We start from the raw sequence: 20,523 nt of genomic DNA on the forward strand, positions 1-20,523 counted from the left end.
GATTAAATAGTGAAGGCAAGTAAAGATCAGAAAAGAAAGTACTGAATTATGCTAGAAGTGATATTCCTTTAAAATTTGCTTCCAGAGGTATAATCCAAACCTAGCTGCACAGTAGAACCACCTATTTAAAATTTAACACAGATTTCCCAGGCTCCCTCCCAGACTTGATCTATCACAGGTAGAGACCTGGATCCAGGCTTCAAAAAAACTCCCCCACTGATTCTCAGGTGTCCCCATCCTGGCACTGCTTCACAGGTTGATGTGTGTAAACTGATGGTATATGTTTTAGTTGTCAAACCTGAGTCATCCGTCTATCTTAACAACTTTTGTCAAATCCATATACCACCTACTTAATATTTGTCTCTAAATCAATTTTTTACTTACATAAAAGTTTTTTAAAGGAAACACTACAATACTACTATAAATGGAAAATAAGCAATAATATTCATGAAATTGTAGGTGTGATATGCTAGTTATGCTTTTTCCAATATGCAGTGAAATAAATGTATATTTAAATCAAAAGTACTCAGGTAAAAGCACTTTTACCCAAGTGCTACCAGTGGCATCTGTGCCACACTTTGGGAAAAGTGACAAGTATAGAAGAGCATTGTTTTAATTTAACATAAAGCATTAGGGCTGGATTATAAATACTAATTTCAAAGAACTCCTAAGTTACCCATGTGTAGGGTGGTCTAGCCATTGGGCCAATAATATCCTTACCAGCACAACTAACCACCTGGGGCTGATATCCAAAATATAACACGGGCCTAAAATTACCCCTGATGTAAAAGAAGATTTAAGAGCTGATACTAAGACCTTTGTTTATATGACAATTCTAATTAATTCACATTTCACTCTCACCTTTGCTTTAGATAACAAGCCCCGTAAATTGAGTCGAACCGAAGAAAGCACTTGTACAACCTCCTGAGGACTGGATTTGCCTTTACTGCATTTTATAGCCACTGGAAGATAAATGTGGGGAAAAATATCCATTAAAAATCAGTAATGATAATTTACAGGTACAAAATCTAATTATCTAATTAGGGTTGTATAGTAACAGACTTCAGAAATATTTCTACAGGAAAGTTTTTATTTTGGAAAAAGAATAATAATTATGTGCATAATTCTCCCCTTTATCCTTCTTTAAGAAGAATAATTTATTGCTAAAAGGAGAATTTTGAGGAAAATAGGTGATTTTTGGTGAATTACAGATCATTGGGAAAAGACTAACAAACACACACACACACGGACAGACTAATGAAATTAGGCAAAGAGAGACAAAATCTAATTGAAAACACGGTGCCCACAGAGGGGAAAAACAGACGCAGCACATCTTAGTGTGGCTTCCCACAGCATGGAGTCCCTAATGGGGATTCACGCTGCTCATGACACTAACCCAGGGAAGTGACGTGCCAGACATTCACTGTTCACTTCTTCCTGCGTTCTCACACTCAGGGTTTACATCACCATCCTGGAAGAACTGACATCAACAACCTACGTGCCTGCATTGAGGGAACGAGACCACAACCAGGCTCTCGGGTCGCTGAGCCACACTTGGCATCAGCAGGGAGTCGGGGAGAACCAAGTCATCCCCAACAACTCTGCCTCCATCATTCTGGGTAGCCCATTTCCCTCAAACTTGAAATTACAAAGAGGGCATAATCTTCCCTAGCAGAAGGCCTGGCTATTAATGCTTTATAAGAACAAGTGAAGAGCTTTGTAAGAATATGATGCCTGATATTTCTCCACTGATTTGTTCCTGCTTTTGTTCCTCTAAATTATGCTCACTACAAACAGATCAATATCCAGAACCTGTTTTAAAACTACACTAAACAGTGCAACAATTAAAGTCTACTAACTACCCTAGATTTTAGACGAGGGATGGAAAATGGATTTCTTTTTGTATGCAAAGTCTAATTGTCCTGTGCCTGGCAAAATAGTTTTGTCATTAATTAGTATTTCCTATGACTGGCGAGAACTAGGTTTGACATTCCTATTTCAAAATAATAATTAGACTTGGACACTTCTCAGCTAAAGATTGAAAGAATGCGTGGTAATCAACAAGGTAAATGTCATTTTCAAAGGGTTCAGTGAACCTGGAGATAGTGAGGATTACGATGTCTGTGTCTCTTAGTAGAGGAAAGTTGTAACTACCATGGCTGAAGTATTTAGGCTGTTGAATACCTAGTAACTTATATCAGAAAGAGCTGTGATTCTTTTTTCACTCCTTTATTTTCATTTGGAGAAAACAAAAATAGAGCAAAAAGACAAAAACACTCTATTAGTCCCCTCCTCAATCCCATTTCCAAAAGACATTAGGGATTGAGAAAGAGAGACAGAGACAGGAGTGAGAGAGCACAGGGCTTCCTGCAGGCATACTAGAGTCAAAATGCATAACTACTACTGTAAAAGTTCCTGGATGGCAAAGAAGGAATGAGCTTTTGCCCACTCAGAAAATAGAATAGCAGAGATTGTAAATGAATACCCTCCAGACAATACAAATGGGGGCACAATGACAACATTGCTATAGAAAGGTCTCAAATACTATGTAGAGAGTGCAATGTCTTATCAAGCTTTCTGAAGTACTGGGCTACTTCTAAAAATAGCAACCCAAAGGGACTCAATCATGCGGAGATTTTTTTAAAATGTTCTATTTCCTTTTCAGAATTGGGCGAGGTGGAGAACAATGTAGGGGAGAAAGATAAAAAAAAGAGAGAGAATCAAGAGAAACCCATCTCATTCTTCGATTGAGCAATGGTATACAAAAGCAACAAAAGAAAAGGTTAAGATTTAGCTTCATAAATCTAAAATATGACTAGAAATTAAAGCTGAGCATCCACTCAAATTTGCTTAAAACATCGTAAGACAACCAACACATAATTCATTAAAGTCAAAGGGGAACTGAAAAGAATAGACACTTGTTTTTTCTCTAAGTATTGCCTGATGAAAAAACAGTGCCAAAAATAGTTTTAAACCAACTTTAAGATGCAAAATGAAGATTTTTTTCCTAGAGTATTTCTTTAGCCTGCATATTTATATTTGACAGGTTTAATACCATCACTTAGTGATCACAGAAAATATCTTGGCTTTGACTGTTACAGAGCCAGCTGTTCACAGAAATGTTTAGGGTTGGCAAGTTGAAGTAGATAAGATAAATTCTTCAAAGTAAATTGCACCCTGCTATAATTATGTACATAACACACTTTAGCAGGGGTTTCCCCAGGAAAAGTACTACATCCACAAAGGCCGAAGGCATAACGACTGCACTCCATTTGAGCCCACCCACCATGAGGCCAGTACGAACCACAAAAATTCTTGCCACCCTAGACCGTCCTTCCACTGGTCTATCAGCAACTACTTCAACCTTTTCTATACTGAATTTCAGCTATGCAGAGTTCAGCACTTCTTCCTAATCTGTCAAGGGGTAGGTGACCCAGGAAATTGGACATTTATATCCTTTTAGTCAACGATATCAATGGCCCTGAGCAGAATTATTAACTACTAAGCCCATTTCTAAATTGTTTGAATGTTTTGCGACGTCTTTACAGGTAATTTAAAGTTTATTCTTGTTCATCTTTCTCTTTTTTAGTTTTGAGTCCCTTATCATACAGCTCAGATCCTCCACCTGAGAAGGAAAAGGGTGGGGGTGAGATGGTAATGGATTAACATTTAAATCTTGTATTCTCCGAAACAACCATAGGTAGGTATTATCTCCATCTTACCAATGAGGGAAGTAAGGCTCAGAGAAGTTAAGCAATTTACCCAAAGTCACCTAGCAAGTCTACCGGAGAGCTGGTCCTGGAGATTAGATCTCCCTGATTCCAAAATTCTGCTCTTTCTATCATCCCTCACTGGCTCCCTATTCGCTGTAACTATTAGTTGCAGAAGTTAGAAGAGTACTTCAGGATATGTTCACAGTCCTTGGGATTCAATTCTTAGCATTATGGTTTCATTGTTTGATTTGCACTGCATTCCCAGGGTATTATACATGCACACTCAAATATCAATATAAAAATGCATTACCAAATTTAATTGTCCTATTTTTCATTAATACAAATAATTAAAAGCAGCCTTTATCTGGAGTATATTTAACCAAGAGGCATACAACTTTAACTGAAAGGTTATCCATCCCCTCAAATATCACCCACTAAATTCCCCAAGGATAGGGACTAGCTTAGATTTTTTACTTCTTTTATATGTGCCATGGCTCTTTGTATATTGCTATATACTCCGGAAATCTATGTATTTTTGTGAATATTTTCATTTATAAAGGAAGAATATGATTCGGGAAAAATCAACAGATTTTCTTAATCAACGCAAACCGACTCTGTGTGACGTGAAGGTTAAATACAATTATGAAGGTATTTCACATTTCTATCTGTCACTTACTCAAAGAGTATTTAAGCTTCTATCCTATCACTTCTTATTGCTCCCGAGTGCCTACTACATGGTAGTTGGTCTATAAATGTTTGCTGAATTAAATACAATTTCAATATAATGAACCTGAAATTATGTAATGGAACTTTACTTTCGACAAATACTTTCTCTTATCAGTAAAACTACATTGAAATATGCCATGGATATCAAATGTTACATCAAATACCATGTGCGAGTCCTAAGGCTCTCTGAACCACTTCCTTAAATGATGTCATATCTTTCTCCCAACAACTGGACTGTGTGTCACACTTGTATGCCTTAGATAGATACTGGAACGCCTGAGGAAAGAAAAAGAACAACGGTCAGAATAACAAGTGGAATTCACGTTTCAAACTTTGTTTCCTGGAAGTCATATGTAACTAATTCCAACTCGAAATTCAGCGTCTGTGCTATGCAGCACAGTCTCTATGATTCTCATCAAAGAAGGTGTAGATAAGCATGTCCAACAGCAAAAAGCTATTAAAAGAAATTAAATGGATGATTCTGGATAGAGACACTTCCCTCCAAACAGAAAAATACAAATGCCAGGTTTGGAAATCTGTAAAAAAGTGTGCACATTTCCTCAGTGTTTGCAGCCATCAGCTTCAAAGACAAGTTTAGAGAATGAGGTGTGAACTTGGTGAAAACTGTGCAATTACTGATATGTGTGTAAATTCACAAAAGTTTAAAACACTCTCTTTCATAATCCCATCCTTGTGGATTCTTGAGGGAGAAGTCACAGATTAGAGAATTCAGAGTACCCTTAATCTGTATATATGCAAGAGAGTACCTAATTCAAGAAGAAATGGAAGGACAGAACGTAGCAGTGTGTGCACACGTGCATGTGAGTATGTATTCTCTGGGCTGACAGTGCAATGGCAGAAGCCAGCTGGGTGGACTGAGGGAGGAGAGAGCGGTTAAGAATCCCACAGATTAGCTGTACTGTGGTTAATTCCAAACTCACGCAAGGAGTATATTAGATTTGTCGTAGATGTTTTGAAAAGAACACAAAATAACTATTCCAACCTTAGAAACTCCAGGGGCTCCTTAAAGCTCTAAGATAAGAGGCTACAGGCATAACTTGAGCGTAACTGGTGTCCCACTGTACTTGTGAGAAAGGGACAGGGCAACCTTGTAAAGTATTTCATATTTAGATTTTTTAAAGCTCTTCTCCAATATTCTTATCTAGTTCCTTTTTCTTTTTCCCTTTCATAGTCCCATCCCAGATTTAAATACTCTTTTGTCCTTGTACCCAGTCTAACTTAGTCCTTAGCAATGAGCCTGCAGAAAGGGGTGAGAGTAAATAATGAGCACCAGCTGTTTGCTGTAGCTTCGGTAGGGGAGCAGGTTAGAGAGACCCTTTTGCAGGAAACAGAGAACAATTATATAAGAAAAATTCATGGAAAGAAAAAACACAAATGCATACAAGTCTTAATCTGTCCGCAGTTCAAAGTGCTTATGTTAAAGATTCTGAATCAAAACTGAAAACCTGAGCATATTAATCTTATCTTTCAAATTATTAAACTTCCTCCAACCATCAAAAAAGCAGATCCACTACACATATGTTCAAACAAAAGGCAAGAGCCCAGAAGGACTGGAGAAATTACCTTTTCGTTTTCATCAGGCTTTTCACTTTGCCCATTTCCATATATCTGGGCATATAGCCTCCAGATTTCTCCATCATTTGTCACTCTTGAAGTTACTCTGCCAAATAACTCCTGCAGCTTTCCTCTGAGGCCAGTTGCAATATCTCCACTTCGATCAGTCATCCCATCAATCACTGCCTTGACCAGAATTTTAAGGACCTTAAAAAATGCACAGAAGAAACCGGTAAGCTAGAAACAACCAAACAATAACAACAAACAAAGGGCTACCATTACCATCATCAATGACAATGACAGTGAAAAACCTTGAGACCTGTTAGAATATCACTCTTACACTTTTTAAAAATAAAAGTCAAGCTGTCTCGAACCACGCTCTAGCAGTGCATGCTGACCAGCTCTCTAGTGTCCCTTCTCAGGATCTTGGGAGGGCTCTTGTTCCACAAGGCCCTATATCTGCTGATCCTCTCTTCTCACTCTAAGCACTCTCTCTGAATGATCTGATCCACACCCGTAGCTTCAAATATATTACCAAACCTACTCTGACAGCTCCAGCCAGACTCCTCACTAGAGCTCCCAGACTGTGCACCTCAACCCCACCAGGCATGTCCCATCAACATCTCACACTCCATCTACCCAAGAATGAAACAGAGACCCCAGATCCATCTTCCTCCTGTAATCTCGGAGCCAATGACCTGAGCATCAACATAGCTTCTCTTCTCTCCCAGTTTCTGCCACATATAAGCAATTCAATTCCACATTCCTAAGGAGTCCTAAATCCAGCTTCTCCTACCTTAGGTTAGGCCTCATTATTTTCCTTCTGGATTGCTATGATAACATTCTAATTCTGCTTAAAAAGGTCCTGGCCCTTCCTAATCGTTGAACGTTAAACTGCTAATGCATTTGCATTAGGCATGCAGGGTACCCAGAAAGTATCTCTCATCCCTCCAAACTCCAGATCCACTTGCCATTTAGCAACTTCTTGGCTATCATGCTTTCATTAGTCTTGTTTACACATTCTACCCCAGATGCTTTGAATGCTGATAGATGGATTAAGTTGAGCTCCACAGCAGGTTACACTGTTATGACAAGATACATCTGTCATGTCTATATTAGGCTGTACATCTCAAGGCAGCTTCCTGGAGGCATAAAAAGTGCATCCTTGATCATCCACTCCTGTGAAGGAAGGACACCAAAGATACCTGGATCCACTAAAGAACCAGCTAGAGGAGAGTGCTCTAAGACCTTGCCACTCAGCGTGGCCCATGGACTGACAGCCTTGGCATCACCCAGGAGCTTGCTAGAAAAGCAGAATCTTGGATGGAGGTCTTGTTCCATTTTGGACTGCGATTCTGCACTTTTAACAAGCTCCCAGGTGATGCTGATGTCGATAGACCACACTTTGACTAGCAAGGTTCCAAGAGACAGGGTGCCACATCTTTATTCTTACTCTGAACTTCTGGGAGAGGACCACATTTGATCATCTCTATCACCAGTGTCTAACGTACTACCTGACACACAGCACTGATGCAATAAAAACTGGTGCCTGAAAGAAAGACTGAATGAACACACCTCTTTCAGAAAGCGTTGCTAAGAGAAATGCGACCACTGTGACACCCTGTTCTGTCTCCCCATAGAGTATTCTGATCCAGGCAAAAGATGCAGCCAAGGAATTAATGCTCCTCGGGACCATGAACACTTTTAGGAATGTGAGCTCAGACTGATGGTCCTAATTATATTCAGTGGTAAAAGTGAACAGGAAAACACTCAATTGTGCTTTTTCTTTCTTGTTTGGACAAGGTACGTTACCTCTGCCTGTAAATTCACATTACAATTCCACATGTGTAGCTTTAAATCTGAAAGTAATGAAATTCACATTACAATCCCACTCATGATTTTAAATCTGGAAGTAACAATGCAGAAGAAATAGCATGAATGTGTACTACCTGTTTCAAGTTATCATTCTGTAAACATTTCAAAGATTAACATGTTTTGAAAGAGATAGTTCCTACTAAAATAGTTACTAACAAGTACGAATAAAGCATACTAAATTAGTAAAATACTTTACTTTTTCTGGGCTCTCACAGTTGGGCCAACATCCCTTCACTTCAGCCTACTTGAGGAGACAATGGGGGAGAGAAAACTTTTGGCCTTCTTGCCAAGAAAAACGGGCAGCAGCAGTGCCGGCATTTGAGAAGGGAAAAGTTGGTGAAGTGTGTGTATTTGGGGGTGTGTGAAGGGACCTGTGGAAGGGTAGGGAGGGAGAACATCTCTGTGCTAGGGGCCGGGGTAGGGAGAAGGGAAGTGCAACACATCCACCCAATTCCTACACAGATAGCACAAGAAGAGAGGGGGACCTTGAATAGGAGGGAAAGCAATAACAAATAACTCTATTTGCATGTTCAATGTCCAGTTAACCGGATTTGGATGTTAGGAGAGAGTTCTAAATGGAGGAATAGATAATAGAGTCATTCACAGCCATGGCAGATATTGCCTAAAGAGACTATGTTGGGTAAGAAAGACTAAGGATAGAATCTTAAGGAACACAAAAGTTAAGAGGAGGGAAGGTGAATACAAAGATAATACACTAAGAAGACTAAAACGGTGCAGTCAGAAAGGTGGGAGAAAGTGACGTCATGGAAACAAGGGAAGGAGAAAGTAACAAGCAGAGTACATCTACAAAGACCAGGACTGGAGGATTCCACCAGATTTGGCAAGTACTAAGGTGAGTGACTGTATCCAGAGCTAAAGCCAGAACAAAGAGGGCAGGAGAGATCATGAGTTTAGACTAGAGGCTTACAAAGAGAGAAATGTGAAAACCAAGACAATTATTAACATCAGGAGAAACAAAAACCCTGGGGGCCAGCCACATGGCCGAGTGATTAAGTTTGCGCTCTCCGCTTAGAGGCCCAGGGTTTCACCAGTTTGGATCCTGAGCACAGACATGGCGCCGCTCGTCAGGCCACGCTGAGGCGGCATCCCACATGCCACAACTAGAAGGACCCACAATTAACAATACACAACTGCGTACCAGGGAGGCTTTGGGGAGGAAAAATGGAAAAATAAAATCTTAAAAAAAAAAAAAAAAAAACCCCAAACCCTAATCAGTATTCTGTAATACTCACTTTGAGTATCATATGTATAGGCAAATAATGTTAATAGAGAATATTCAGTTAACCAAAAATTTTAATCTAAATATGTTGGGAAAATATGAAAGGGAAGTAGTGGAAGTGCTGGTATATGAGAGTTAAGTCTCATTTACTATAATAGGAAGTCAATAGATAATACCTAAGTTTGGCTAATAAAAAAATAGCAGTACATAACTACTGTTATAAAATATGGAAATGTGCAAATAGAAAAAGAAAACCAAAAGGATATCTCCCCTCTGGGGAGAAGAATCTTGAGAAGCGAGAAGGGGTAACGCAGGAAATTGCTGTATTTTGTTATAAGCCTTTCACTACTACTTAACCCGTAGAATTATATGCATGTTATTTTAATGAAAACAATTTAAAAATAGAGAAAAGGCAAGAATAAATACATGTGAATATTGGCAAAGATGAAACAAAACACGATGGCACACATGAATATTCACTTGAGACTTTGAATTTACATCCTTAGTTTGTGTGGGTGGATGGGGGAGGGGGTGGTGACTAAAAGGGGGACTGTGAGGGTTTTGGGGGTGCTGGTAGTGTTGACTCACATGCTGGGGGCTGGTTACACAGGTGCGTTCCCTTCATGAAAATTCATATGTTTACATATGATCTGTATACTTTTCTGTATTTACATTATATTTTAATCAAAAGTTAATTAAAAAGTTATTTCCTACAATTAAGAAAGCCCTATGAACTGAAGAAAAAAATGGAATTATTAAAATACATTAACAAATATGTAATCTTAAAAAGTGGTTTTAGAGTGATAGAAATTATTTTAAAAACTATTAGAGTAATTTTATAATTTACTGGCTAATATCACCATTTTCTTTTCACTAACTAGTAAGTGAGAAAAATCACATTCTAGTTACCCAGACTCATTACAAAAACAATAAGTTTCAATATATATTTAAATTTGTTTTTTGAAGGAGAAGATTAGCCTTGAGCTAACATCTGCTGCCAATCTTCCTCTTTTTGCTAACATCGTGCCCATCTTCCTCTACTTTCTGTGTGGGACGCTTGCCACAGCATGGCCTGACAAGCGGTGCCATGTCTGCACCCGGGATCTGAACTGACGAACCCCGGCCACCGACGTGGAACGTGCAAACTTAACCACTACACCACCAGGCCTGTCCCTACATTTAACTCTTCTTTAGAAAACAGATATTTGCAACTTAAAAGGAGCAAAGGGTGTTGCCGTGGAATTTCTGTGATTAAATGAATCACCAAAAAGTGCAATTTCCTCTTGGGCAGACTACATTTAACAGAATCACACTCCTTTGCATCATCAAAAGTGGGAAAAAAAATTTAAATAAGTAAATGTTTTTTATCCACTGTAAATTGAGTAAAAAAGAGTAAATTGCTATGATTATTTAAATCATCAAGTAACTAGTTAAAACCACAAATTATTAAGTATGTAATAAGTCACTGAAGGGTAGAATATTGAAGTTTAAGAATTTAGAGGTGGAACAATTCTTAGGGAAACAGGATCTAAGACACGGCCACTTGGATGAGTTGCTCATATGGAATAAAGAAAAGGACAAAGAATTTGAAGTCCAAAGTACTGGATGTACCATATACCTAAACACCAAGTATTCAAGAACAGCTAGAGCTAGAGAGGAGAGGAAGATACACAGAATCAGTCGCTGCAGTCCACCATGAATCCGGGGGAGTCGCTAGGAAGCTGATAAACAGCAGTAATGAGGACAGGTCTTTTGTCTACTACATCTCAGAGCTGTTGGATCGAGGGGTCAACATACATGGAAAGAGCTTTGAAAACTATAAAGCAATAAACAAGCAATAAGTCTATAAACTATCATGATTATCACTGACCATCAACTTCATTACTCTGACAGAAGTGGACAGCAAAACCCTCACTGTTGACCCACTCTCTATGCGCCCCTTTATTTCCTTATGGTTCAAAATAGACGTAAAGAAAACCAGAATCCACCACCATGGTATCAGCCCCGGATACTGCCCTACTACCTCTGCTGTGAAAGCTCCCGATGTGCTAAGCCCTGCGCTAAGCACGTGACCAAGCTGATTTCATTTAGTTCCCACAGTAACCCTAGGGAGCCGGTACCTTATTATCCCCACTTGACAAGTAAACCGAAGCATGAGAGGTAAAATGCACATTCTCAAGTTTACACAGCTGAGAATGAGAGGAGAATGATAAGACAACAATAATGATAGACAACACTTATAGATACTATATAGCCCTTCTTATGAGCCAGGGCCTCTACGAACACACCGAATCCTCCTCACAGTCGTGTGAGGAAGGTGCTCTTGTTATTTGCATTCTGCAGATGAAAAAAACTGGGGCACAGAGAAGTGAAGTAACTTGTCCAAGGTCACATACCCAGGGAAGGTGGAGTTGGATTTGAACCTGCAGTCTGGGTTCTCGATCTTGCTCTCAAGCATTTGCGACATTACTTTAGAAAGCACAGCTCCTTACTCTTCTTTCTTCCTTTATAACAAGTTCTTTTATATTGGAAAGATTTCTCTTTTATGAAATACGTATGCTATAACTTGGATCATTTCATTACCTTTCTTTGCCAAATCTTGAATCAACCAAAACCAGACAGGTTTTTAAAGATTTTTTTTTTTAATTAAAAATTTCCCCAAGACATTAGAGCCAATAAAAAAAGAAAAAGAAAATTCCCAAATACAAGCACTACTGACACTGCAGTGAATTTCTTTCTAATTTTTTTCACTCTGTGTAAATTTTTCATATAACACTACATAAACCATTTTCTCTTACCTTTTTCACTTAAAATTATGTCACAGAATTTTTTCATGTTTTCATATACTCTTTAAATAGATCATTTTAATAGATTCCAAACATTCCACTAGGTTGACAAACCGTAGTCTATTCACTGATGCCCCTGCAGTTAGGTTGTCCCCATACTGCCATTGTTATTACTATTACTATAAACAACACTTCCATCCCTATCTTTGCGCCTAAAGATTTTTTTCATCCTGAAGCTTTCCTTAGGTCAGAATTCCAGGCACAGAATTACGGAATCAAGGGAATAAACATTTTAAGACTCTAGACATAAGTCTGATGCTTTCTGAAAGGGCTAAATCAAATTAGATGCCCATCAGTAGTATAGTGTCATTTCATTGCATATTACCAGCACTGGGTGTATTATTACTTTTTAAATCTTTGATATTTTGTTCTACTAAAGGTATGTCCAGCTATTATTCTGCATTTTATTTCCTTTATTTATTTATTTATTTATTAATTAAGATTGGCCCTGAGCTAACATCTGCTGCCAATCTTTTTTCTTCTTCTTCTTTTGTTTTCTTCTCCCCAAAACCCCCCAGTACATAGTTGTGCATTCTAGTTGCAGGTCCTTCTAGTTCTGCTATGTTTGACACCACCTCAGCATGGCTTGACAAGTGGTGCTAGGTCCCCGCCCAGGATCCGAACTGGTGAAACCCTGGGCTGCCGAAGTGGAGAGCGTGAACTTAACCACTCAGCCACAGGGCCGGCCCCTATTTCTTTTATTATTAGTGAACTTAAATCTCTTTCCAAATGTTTGTCAAGTACATATTTCCTTTTTAAGATATTTAAATTTTTCTTAATTTGTATTGAACACATTTTTTTCCAATGTGAAAACAGTTTTATTGTTTGGAGTATGGAGATTACACAGCCTACAAACTGATGGACTAACAATAACACATTGCTAGCTCTTTTTTCTGAGCCCCAATTCTGTACACTACTTCAAAAAAGAGAAAGTTGATGGATCTGCGAAAGTAACGGTAAACACGTGAGAAGCCCTGGGTAGACAGAAACTGGCTGGATCCTGGGATGGTAGACAAGAGTAGCCCAGTGCGGAAAAGTGCCAGGTGCCAAGGTTCACGGATGGGCTGAGAAAAGCTTTTTGGTTGTGCCTTTTTTCTTCCACATGCTACTTGCCATCAGCATGGAGAGACTGAAACACAGCAGTGCCAGCCCAATGCAAGCCAAGGACTGTGAGGGTACAGCAGGACAGAGGGCCTGGCTGGGGTGGGAAGCAAACAGTAGACCTCAGCTGCCTGGTGGGCCTCCACCTGTTGAGGTTAGGTGACTACACAGGAGGATGGGCATTGGAAGAAAGCAGTACCTGGCAGAGAAAAGGGAGGTTTCCTGAGGAGCCAGGCCACTCGGTGGGGATGGGAGAGGGCAGTGGTGAAGTGTACACATGGTGACTTCTCCCTATGGTGCAAACTCACCAGGAAGGGCACTGGTTAGATCCTGGGCTTGCTTTAGTCCCTCCCATCGAGTAAACATTACCAATGGAAAGCCAATATCCCCAGGCGCATATGAGCCAACAGGGACAAAATTAAGACACCTGAAAGGTGCGTCCATAATGAAATAAACAAATTGAACAGCCTATGTGAAAAAGAATTAAAGGATCACACAGAGGAAAACTTCTACCTTGTTTTCATAATACATATTCTCAGGAAGATAAGAGGGAAAATCAAGGGAATCATGAGATCTCTGGGTAGTAGCCTATGTGAGGAAGAAAAATAAGGCGAGGACTAAGCCTGGAGTTGCTGTCACAGAGAAGAAAATGTGAAGATGATTCTGCAAAGGAGATGAAGAAGCTGCAGCTGGTAAGGTACTAAGTGTGGAATTCTGGAAGCCAAGTGAAGAAAATGTTTCAAAAAGGAGGAGAGATCAACTGCGTTCAATATAGCTGATAAGGCGGCCCAGTGGCATAGCGGTTAAGTTTGCAGATTCTACTTCAGTGGCCCAGGGTTTGCAGGTTCCGATCCCAGGCAAGGACCTTCGTGCCACTTGTCAAGCCATGCTGTGGCAGGTGTCCCACATATAAAGTAGAGGAAGATGGGCATGGATGTTAGCTCAGTGCCAATCTTCCTCAGCAAATGAGGAGGATTGGCAGCAGCTGTTAGCTCAGGGCCAATCTTCCTCTAAAGAATATATATATAAACTGCTGATAGGCTGAGAAACCTGAGGACTGACAACAGTCCCATGGATGTGGCAACACAGCCCTTGACAACAGCACATTCAGTAGACTGGTGGAGACAAAACCTAAATGGCCTGGATTCCAAAGAGGATGGGAGGAGGGCAAGTAGAGACCATATGGGAAGATGCTTCTCCTGAGGAGTCAGCTCTAAAGAGCAGCAGAGAACCGGGGTGGTAGCTGGGGACGGAAGTGAGTGTGCGTAAATTATTTACGCACAGCTTGAAAACACTGAGAACGTTCAAAAACTAGAGTAACAGATAAATGCATTCAGTAATATTTTCCCATTTGTAACATAATACAAGTTATAGAAGTAAATTTTAATCCATGATTATAAGGAAAGGCCCATTTGCCCTTTTTTCTGAAAATTAATCCTAGCAGTCTACACCAAAGACAATTCTTTACTCTGCATTTATTTTCTTGGGGCTCTGGACACCCGAGTGAATCTAATGAGAGTTTTGAACCCTCTTTCCAGAATATGTACATATCCACATATGAAAATTTTTCTCCCAGTATTTCAGGTAATATTACAATGTCCTAAAGCCTAATAATAGATCCTTCTTAGAAATCCTAATTTGCCCATCATGGCCGGGGATTCCAGTCTTATCTCTCAATACTACATATGACCAAGTCAGTGTCTCTCTTTGAAAAGCTTTACTAATTTTCTAACAACTCCCTCCCTACTCTTACTACCTCTTCTGTCACTTCCAGATGTTCAAACCTCTGGTGTTGCCTGCTAAAGGCAAGACTTTCATACGATTAGCTGAGGTCTCTCTGGCCTTCCCTTGGTGTCCCTTTGTACATGTTGCCTCTGCTACCACCATAGGCACCAATGAGGTGTGTGTTGGATCCACTCCCTACCTTTACCAACCCCACTATTCTCAAAGCCACTGCTTCCTCCCTGAAAAGGAGCATAACAGTTGTGGTGGGTCAAACAGTGTCCCCCAAAATTCACGTCCAAACAGAACCTCAGAATGTGACCTTATTTGGAAATAGAGTCTTTGCAGATATAATTAGCTAAGACAGGGTTAAACTAGATTAGGGTGAGCCCTAAATCCAATGACTAGTGTCTTTATACAAAGAGGAGAGGACACACAAAGAAGGAGGTGAAGAAGCAAGTGAAGAGGCAGAGATTGGAGTGACGTTGTCACAAGCCAAGGAATGCCAGGAGCCACCAGAGCTGGAAGAAGCAAGGGAAGATTCTTCTCTAGAGCCTGCAGAGGGGGCACAGCCCAGCCACCACTTTGATTTTGGACTCCTGGCCTCCAGAACTGAATGGAGAGAATAAATTCCTGCCGTTTAAAGACACCAAGTTTTGTGGTAATTTGTTATAGGAGCCCCAGGAAACGAACACAGCAGTCTTAAGTAGAAAGACCAAGATAACATCGACAACATTGAGACAAACTTTCCTCAGCGTACTTAGCTGGCTTCTACTAATCATCCTCCAGTTTCAGTTCAGGAAGCACTAAATGAACGGCTATCACATCACAGCCTATCCCTAACAAGGACGGTGACCTCTAGCACCTACTCAGTCATTCTTTCCCCACGTGTAGAAGTTTTAAATGTCAAATCTCTCGAAATTTGCCTTAACGGAGTACGGTTTTTGTGTTATGGTTAAAAATGTTTTCTCCGCTCCCAAGCTTATAAAAATATTGACCATACTTTCTTTTAGTGCTTTTTGCTTTTCCCTTTTCAATGATGATGATGAGGAGGAGGAGGAGGAGGAGGATAGCAACTACACTTGTATGTCCCAGGCACTGTTCTAAGCCCTTTACGTATGTAACACCCATTTAATCCTCACAACAATCCTGTGAGGCAGGAAGTATTATCAGCCCCATTTTATGAAAGTGAAGCACAAAGTGACTAACTTGCCCCAGGTCATACAGCTAGTGATTGGTAGGTGGAGACCAAGGGTGTCTAAGCCAGAATCTACGCTCTTACCCACAACATAATCTGCTTTTCAAGGCATTTCAATTTAAATATTCTATCCATTTGAATTTCCTTTGGTATAAGGAGTGAAGCAGAGCTTTAGTTTTTGGTCCCAAATGTTTGGCCAACTATTCCAATACACACTGAATATTTTATTTTTATCCCACAGATTTAAAATGCCATCCTCATCATGGACTAAATTCTCATACTTAGTTGAGTCTGTTTCTGAATCTTCTATTCTGTCACATTTCATTCCTGCAGCAGATGTTAACTCTTTATATAATAAGGATATTATTAGCTTTTTATCTTTCCTATTTGTTACAAATATTTTGTCACATATTTTTTTTAATGTGGCCATAAAAATTCCTTCGAGTTTTCTTTTATTACTTCAAAATTCAGGAAATTTGGGAAATATCCATTTTCACTCCTAATTTTTCTATGAGATGAAAAAATATTTCGCATATATTTAGTCCATTTGGAATTCATTTGGTGTATCATAAAATAATCTAAGTATATTCTTTAAGCCTGGCTACTTAGAGGGATTTCATTTTACTCAATATAAATAGCCCTCTACTCCCTCACATCCTACCCAAACCAATGCCATACCACTGATTCCATGTAATGGCCTCTAGATCCATTACCCACATCTCTAATTCACTTAGGTGAGAGAGAACCTTCGCTTCACTCTCTATCCTAAGCTTATTTCTCACCCCTATCATGGGCTATGCTTGGGGGATGCAGCAAGCAGAGAATGACTAGAGAACCACAACTGGCCCCTGAAGAGAGTTGAAGTTTTCTCACATGGAAGAGCAGTGATTCTAAGACAAATGCTGAAGAATCTCCACAAAGAGAAAAGTGTAACTATCCTCTTCCCCAACACTAACCTTGAAGGCCTCAGCCAAGTCTCACCACAGTCTTCGCTGAAAGCACAAGGTGTTGGCCCTTTGAATCCCAGAGGTCTAAGAGCAGGAAGGAATAGGACTGCCTCAGGTCTAGTGACAAAAAGTTCCAGGAGGGCTCCAGGCCAAGAAGGAAGCCGTTTCCCATCTTCCAGCTTGGCTGACTCCCCGCTCCACATGGAGTTCTCTACAGAACTTGCTGTTTCCTGGCCTGATAACCCTGACCCTTGGCTTGCCCAAATCTGTTATCAGAGAGAGGTAGGCAGTTTAACAGTTTCTTTTTAACTCCTTCAGCAAAGAAAAAAAAAAAAATTTCTTAGAGTGTGGAAAAGGCATGCACAGGCTTTAGTTTAAATAGGCCAGACTTCAGACCTAAAGTCTTGGCTTAACTATTTACTAGCTAAGAAACATCAGCCATGTTAATTCAGCTCGCTGACCCTCAGATACCTCAGCAGTCAATTGGAGATAATACCTATTTTACAGAGACATAATTTATACAAAATATATCCAATCCCTTCTCTCTTTTCTTTCAAGTAATACTCAGCCACAACTTTTTCCAGAACTTCAATTTGGTTGGCAATCTGCCCCATTGCACACCAACACTATCACTTGCCTTCCCTAAAGAAAACATCAAATGGAAATCTACACAAAAAACATCAATATAAAAGAATACATATTGTATGATTATAATTATATGACATTCAAAAAAAACCAAAATTAAACTGTGGTGACAGAAATCAGAAAGCAGTTGCCTGGTTGGGGGAGTAAGGGTAGTGATTCAATTGATTACAAAGGGGCAGAAGAGAACTTTCTGTAGTGATGAAAATGTTCCCTATCTGTTTTGGGTGGTAGTTATATAAGAATAGCTATATGACTGGTCAAGTTATATAACCCCTCCAGGTCTCATTTTCATCCATTGTAAAATGAGGAATATTTAGTATCCAGCTCAAATATTGTACGTCCTACAAAAGATAATCCCTGTTAAGTGCCAGAAACATAGCAAACACTCGATATACGTTACTCCCCTTCCCTTCCTCTTCCATCTATAAACAGCAAATGGGGTATAATAAGGTAATGCTTAAATTCTTTTCCAAAAATGATTGCCCAAGTTATCAAAGAAGGAAGAGAAGCAGGAGGAGAAAAAGAAAAGAAAAAAGTAAGAAAAGAAAAAAAACCTAACAAATCAACATTAGAATTTACCCTGAGGAAGGATGCATGGACATAGACAAGGATTTATCTATAGGGATATTTGTGGCATTACTGACAATAGGAAATTGAACAGGGACCAATTATGCAGGAACATGAAAATTTGTTTTATGGTAAATAAAGACATGTATCAACCAGACATGATTAGAAATACGTACTAGATAGAAAAGCATTCCTGTTACTAATCTACGCATTGGTCAAAATTAGGACACAGAGAGAAAGGGGAGAAAATGATAAAGGTAGTACCCACTCATCCTTCTATTACAAATAGTAAAAAATACAGAATAATTTGTAGCTAATTTACCATGTCTGTATTAAAATGAATATAATTTACACACCAACACACACACACAATAGAAAAAATTAAGATGACAATAAGCACATCTATAAAGAAGTAGAAAAAATAGATAAAGAGAAAATTTTAAAGCAAACTAAAATAGAATGGGGTCAGGTAGTGTCAAACATAAGAATATCAGAGTTTTTTGGAAAGACACCTGTTGCCAAACTTGTAGAGTCAAATTAAGTAAAATTTTTTTAGCCAAGATAAAAATATTCCAGACAATCTATCAATTGTCTCAGTCCACAGTGACTAGCTGTCATAGAGCATGATGACAGACAAAAGCATGCCATGAAGCTAAATATGACTAAACTCATCACTAGCCATCAAGACTTTGCTTCAATGATTTAACCACTATGGAGCGACTCTACTCACACCTGCCAAAAACCAAACGTTGCCATCAGCACTCTATGACACTTCTGAGGAAGGCTATTAACAGTTCCCCGTAGAAAACCAACACATTATCTCACTGCGGCTATTTCTCCACCTAAATACCTAAGAGTTCTCTACTATAAAGTACTAAAGATGATGCTTTCATCTGAGCAAGTCACTGGTTATCTAGTTGTGATATTCTCTGTAATATTTCCCCAAATCCAAATGTAGAAATTAAGCTAATTGCTATACTATCTGACATCGTTATAGCACTTTGTGCTTCTCCAACTGCTGTGTTTATAAGGAATATTTCTCATAACAGGAATGGTTCTTGGTGCTCCTGTGCATGGCAGTGGGACTGCAAGGGGGAAGTCTCAAGAACCGAAATGCCATCTTTGATTGTTTATAAAAATACTGAATGGTTTACAGAAACTATGCTCAAACTCATCAAAATATTCATGTTCAGATGAAATGCTATGATACAAAAGGAAATTTGTTTCATAAGCTGAATTTGAGAAACAAATGAAGAATAGAGGAATAAAGAGATAAAAATATTAGCTAGCCATGAATTTAAACTAAATTCTAATAATTTTCTCCAGGAAATAATAAAATTTTCATTAAGGTCAGAATGATGTAAGTTAAACACTGCTAAAATAGGTACGGGATTAGAAAATTTTAAATGGGAATCAGAACATAATTTTTCTATAGGTGGTAATTCCTTTTGATTAGATTTGCTGGAAGGAGTAAGAAGCTATAGTTATGATCATCAAAATATGTCTGAAAAAACTTTTTTTTTTTTTTTTTTTTTTTGGTGAAGAAGATTGTCCCTGAGCTGACATCTGTGCCAGTCTTCCTCTACTTTGTATGTGGGATGCAGTCACAGCATGGCTTGATGAGCAGTGTGTATGTCTGCCCCTGGGATCCAAACTCCTGAACCACAGGCCAACAAAGCTGAGTGTGTGAACTTAACCATTATGCCACCAGGCTGGCCCCCGAAAAATCTACTTAAGATCAAAGTTAAATCAAAGCATCTCAATTCATGTTGAGAGAAGTCCTTTTTTTTTTTTAAAGACTTCTTTTTCCTTTTCTGAAAAGTGCTCAAAATGCATCTTGTGCATTCAGAACAGAGGGTGGATAAATCAAAAAAGAAAAAAAAGTAATCCTATGCTATAGGATCATTCTTTACATTAATTAAGCTTTACCTCCTTTTTAATTCTTCATTAAAAACTTAAGAAAAATACATTTTTACTTCAAAATGAACTCTATTGATTGAGAATCACCCCAATAAAAATCCTTATTTGTGTCTCTTTACTCTTTCTTAGGGAAGGCTCCTGAAAGATTTCTAACCATGAGTTCTTACAATTCCAATGAATTTGATTTGGTATACAACTTGCCAAATCAACAACTGAAAGTTTTTCTTTTAGAATGAACTATACTCAGGTTATTTTTGCCAGAGTTGTCTTCTTGGTATCTACCACTGTGACTACCAATATATTATTCTAAATGTCACCTCTCTCCCCACACAGTTACAGATGCTGAAATACAGCAGTGTTAGTCTCAACATGTGCAAAAAATTTTTTCATCCTGAGAGAGAATGACACTCCTAAACTGGGAGTGGTAAGAACAAAAGAAAATCTTAAG

At 39.0% G+C, this 20,523-nt stretch overlaps 1 protein-coding gene across 5 annotated transcripts in view; it reads right to left on the reverse strand.

The window, feature by feature from the left end:
• TTC27 (tetratricopeptide repeat domain 27) overlaps positions 1–20,523 on the reverse strand; it is a 177,876-nt gene that overhangs the window by 2,952 nt on the left and 154,401 nt on the right. For 3 of the 5 annotated variants that reach the window (XM_070574210.1, XM_070574214.1, XM_070574211.1), the window contains 3 exons: positions 6,024–6,221; positions 4,604–4,715; positions 862–962 (listed from right to left, as the gene is read on the reverse strand). In XM_070574210.1, coding sequence (XP_070430311.1) covers positions 862–962; positions 4,604–4,715; positions 6,024–6,221 — 411 coding nt within the window. The remainder of the gene's footprint in view (positions 1–861; positions 963–4,603; positions 4,716–6,023; positions 6,222–20,523) is intronic. The other 2 variants (XM_070574213.1, XM_070574215.1) reach the window with 1 other exon arrangement.

Source organism: Equus przewalskii, chromosome 14 (genome assembly GCF_037783145.1).
Source record: "Equus przewalskii isolate Varuska chromosome 14, EquPr2, whole genome shotgun sequence".
Lineage (NCBI taxonomy): Eukaryota > Metazoa > Chordata > Mammalia > Perissodactyla > Equidae > Equus > Equus przewalskii.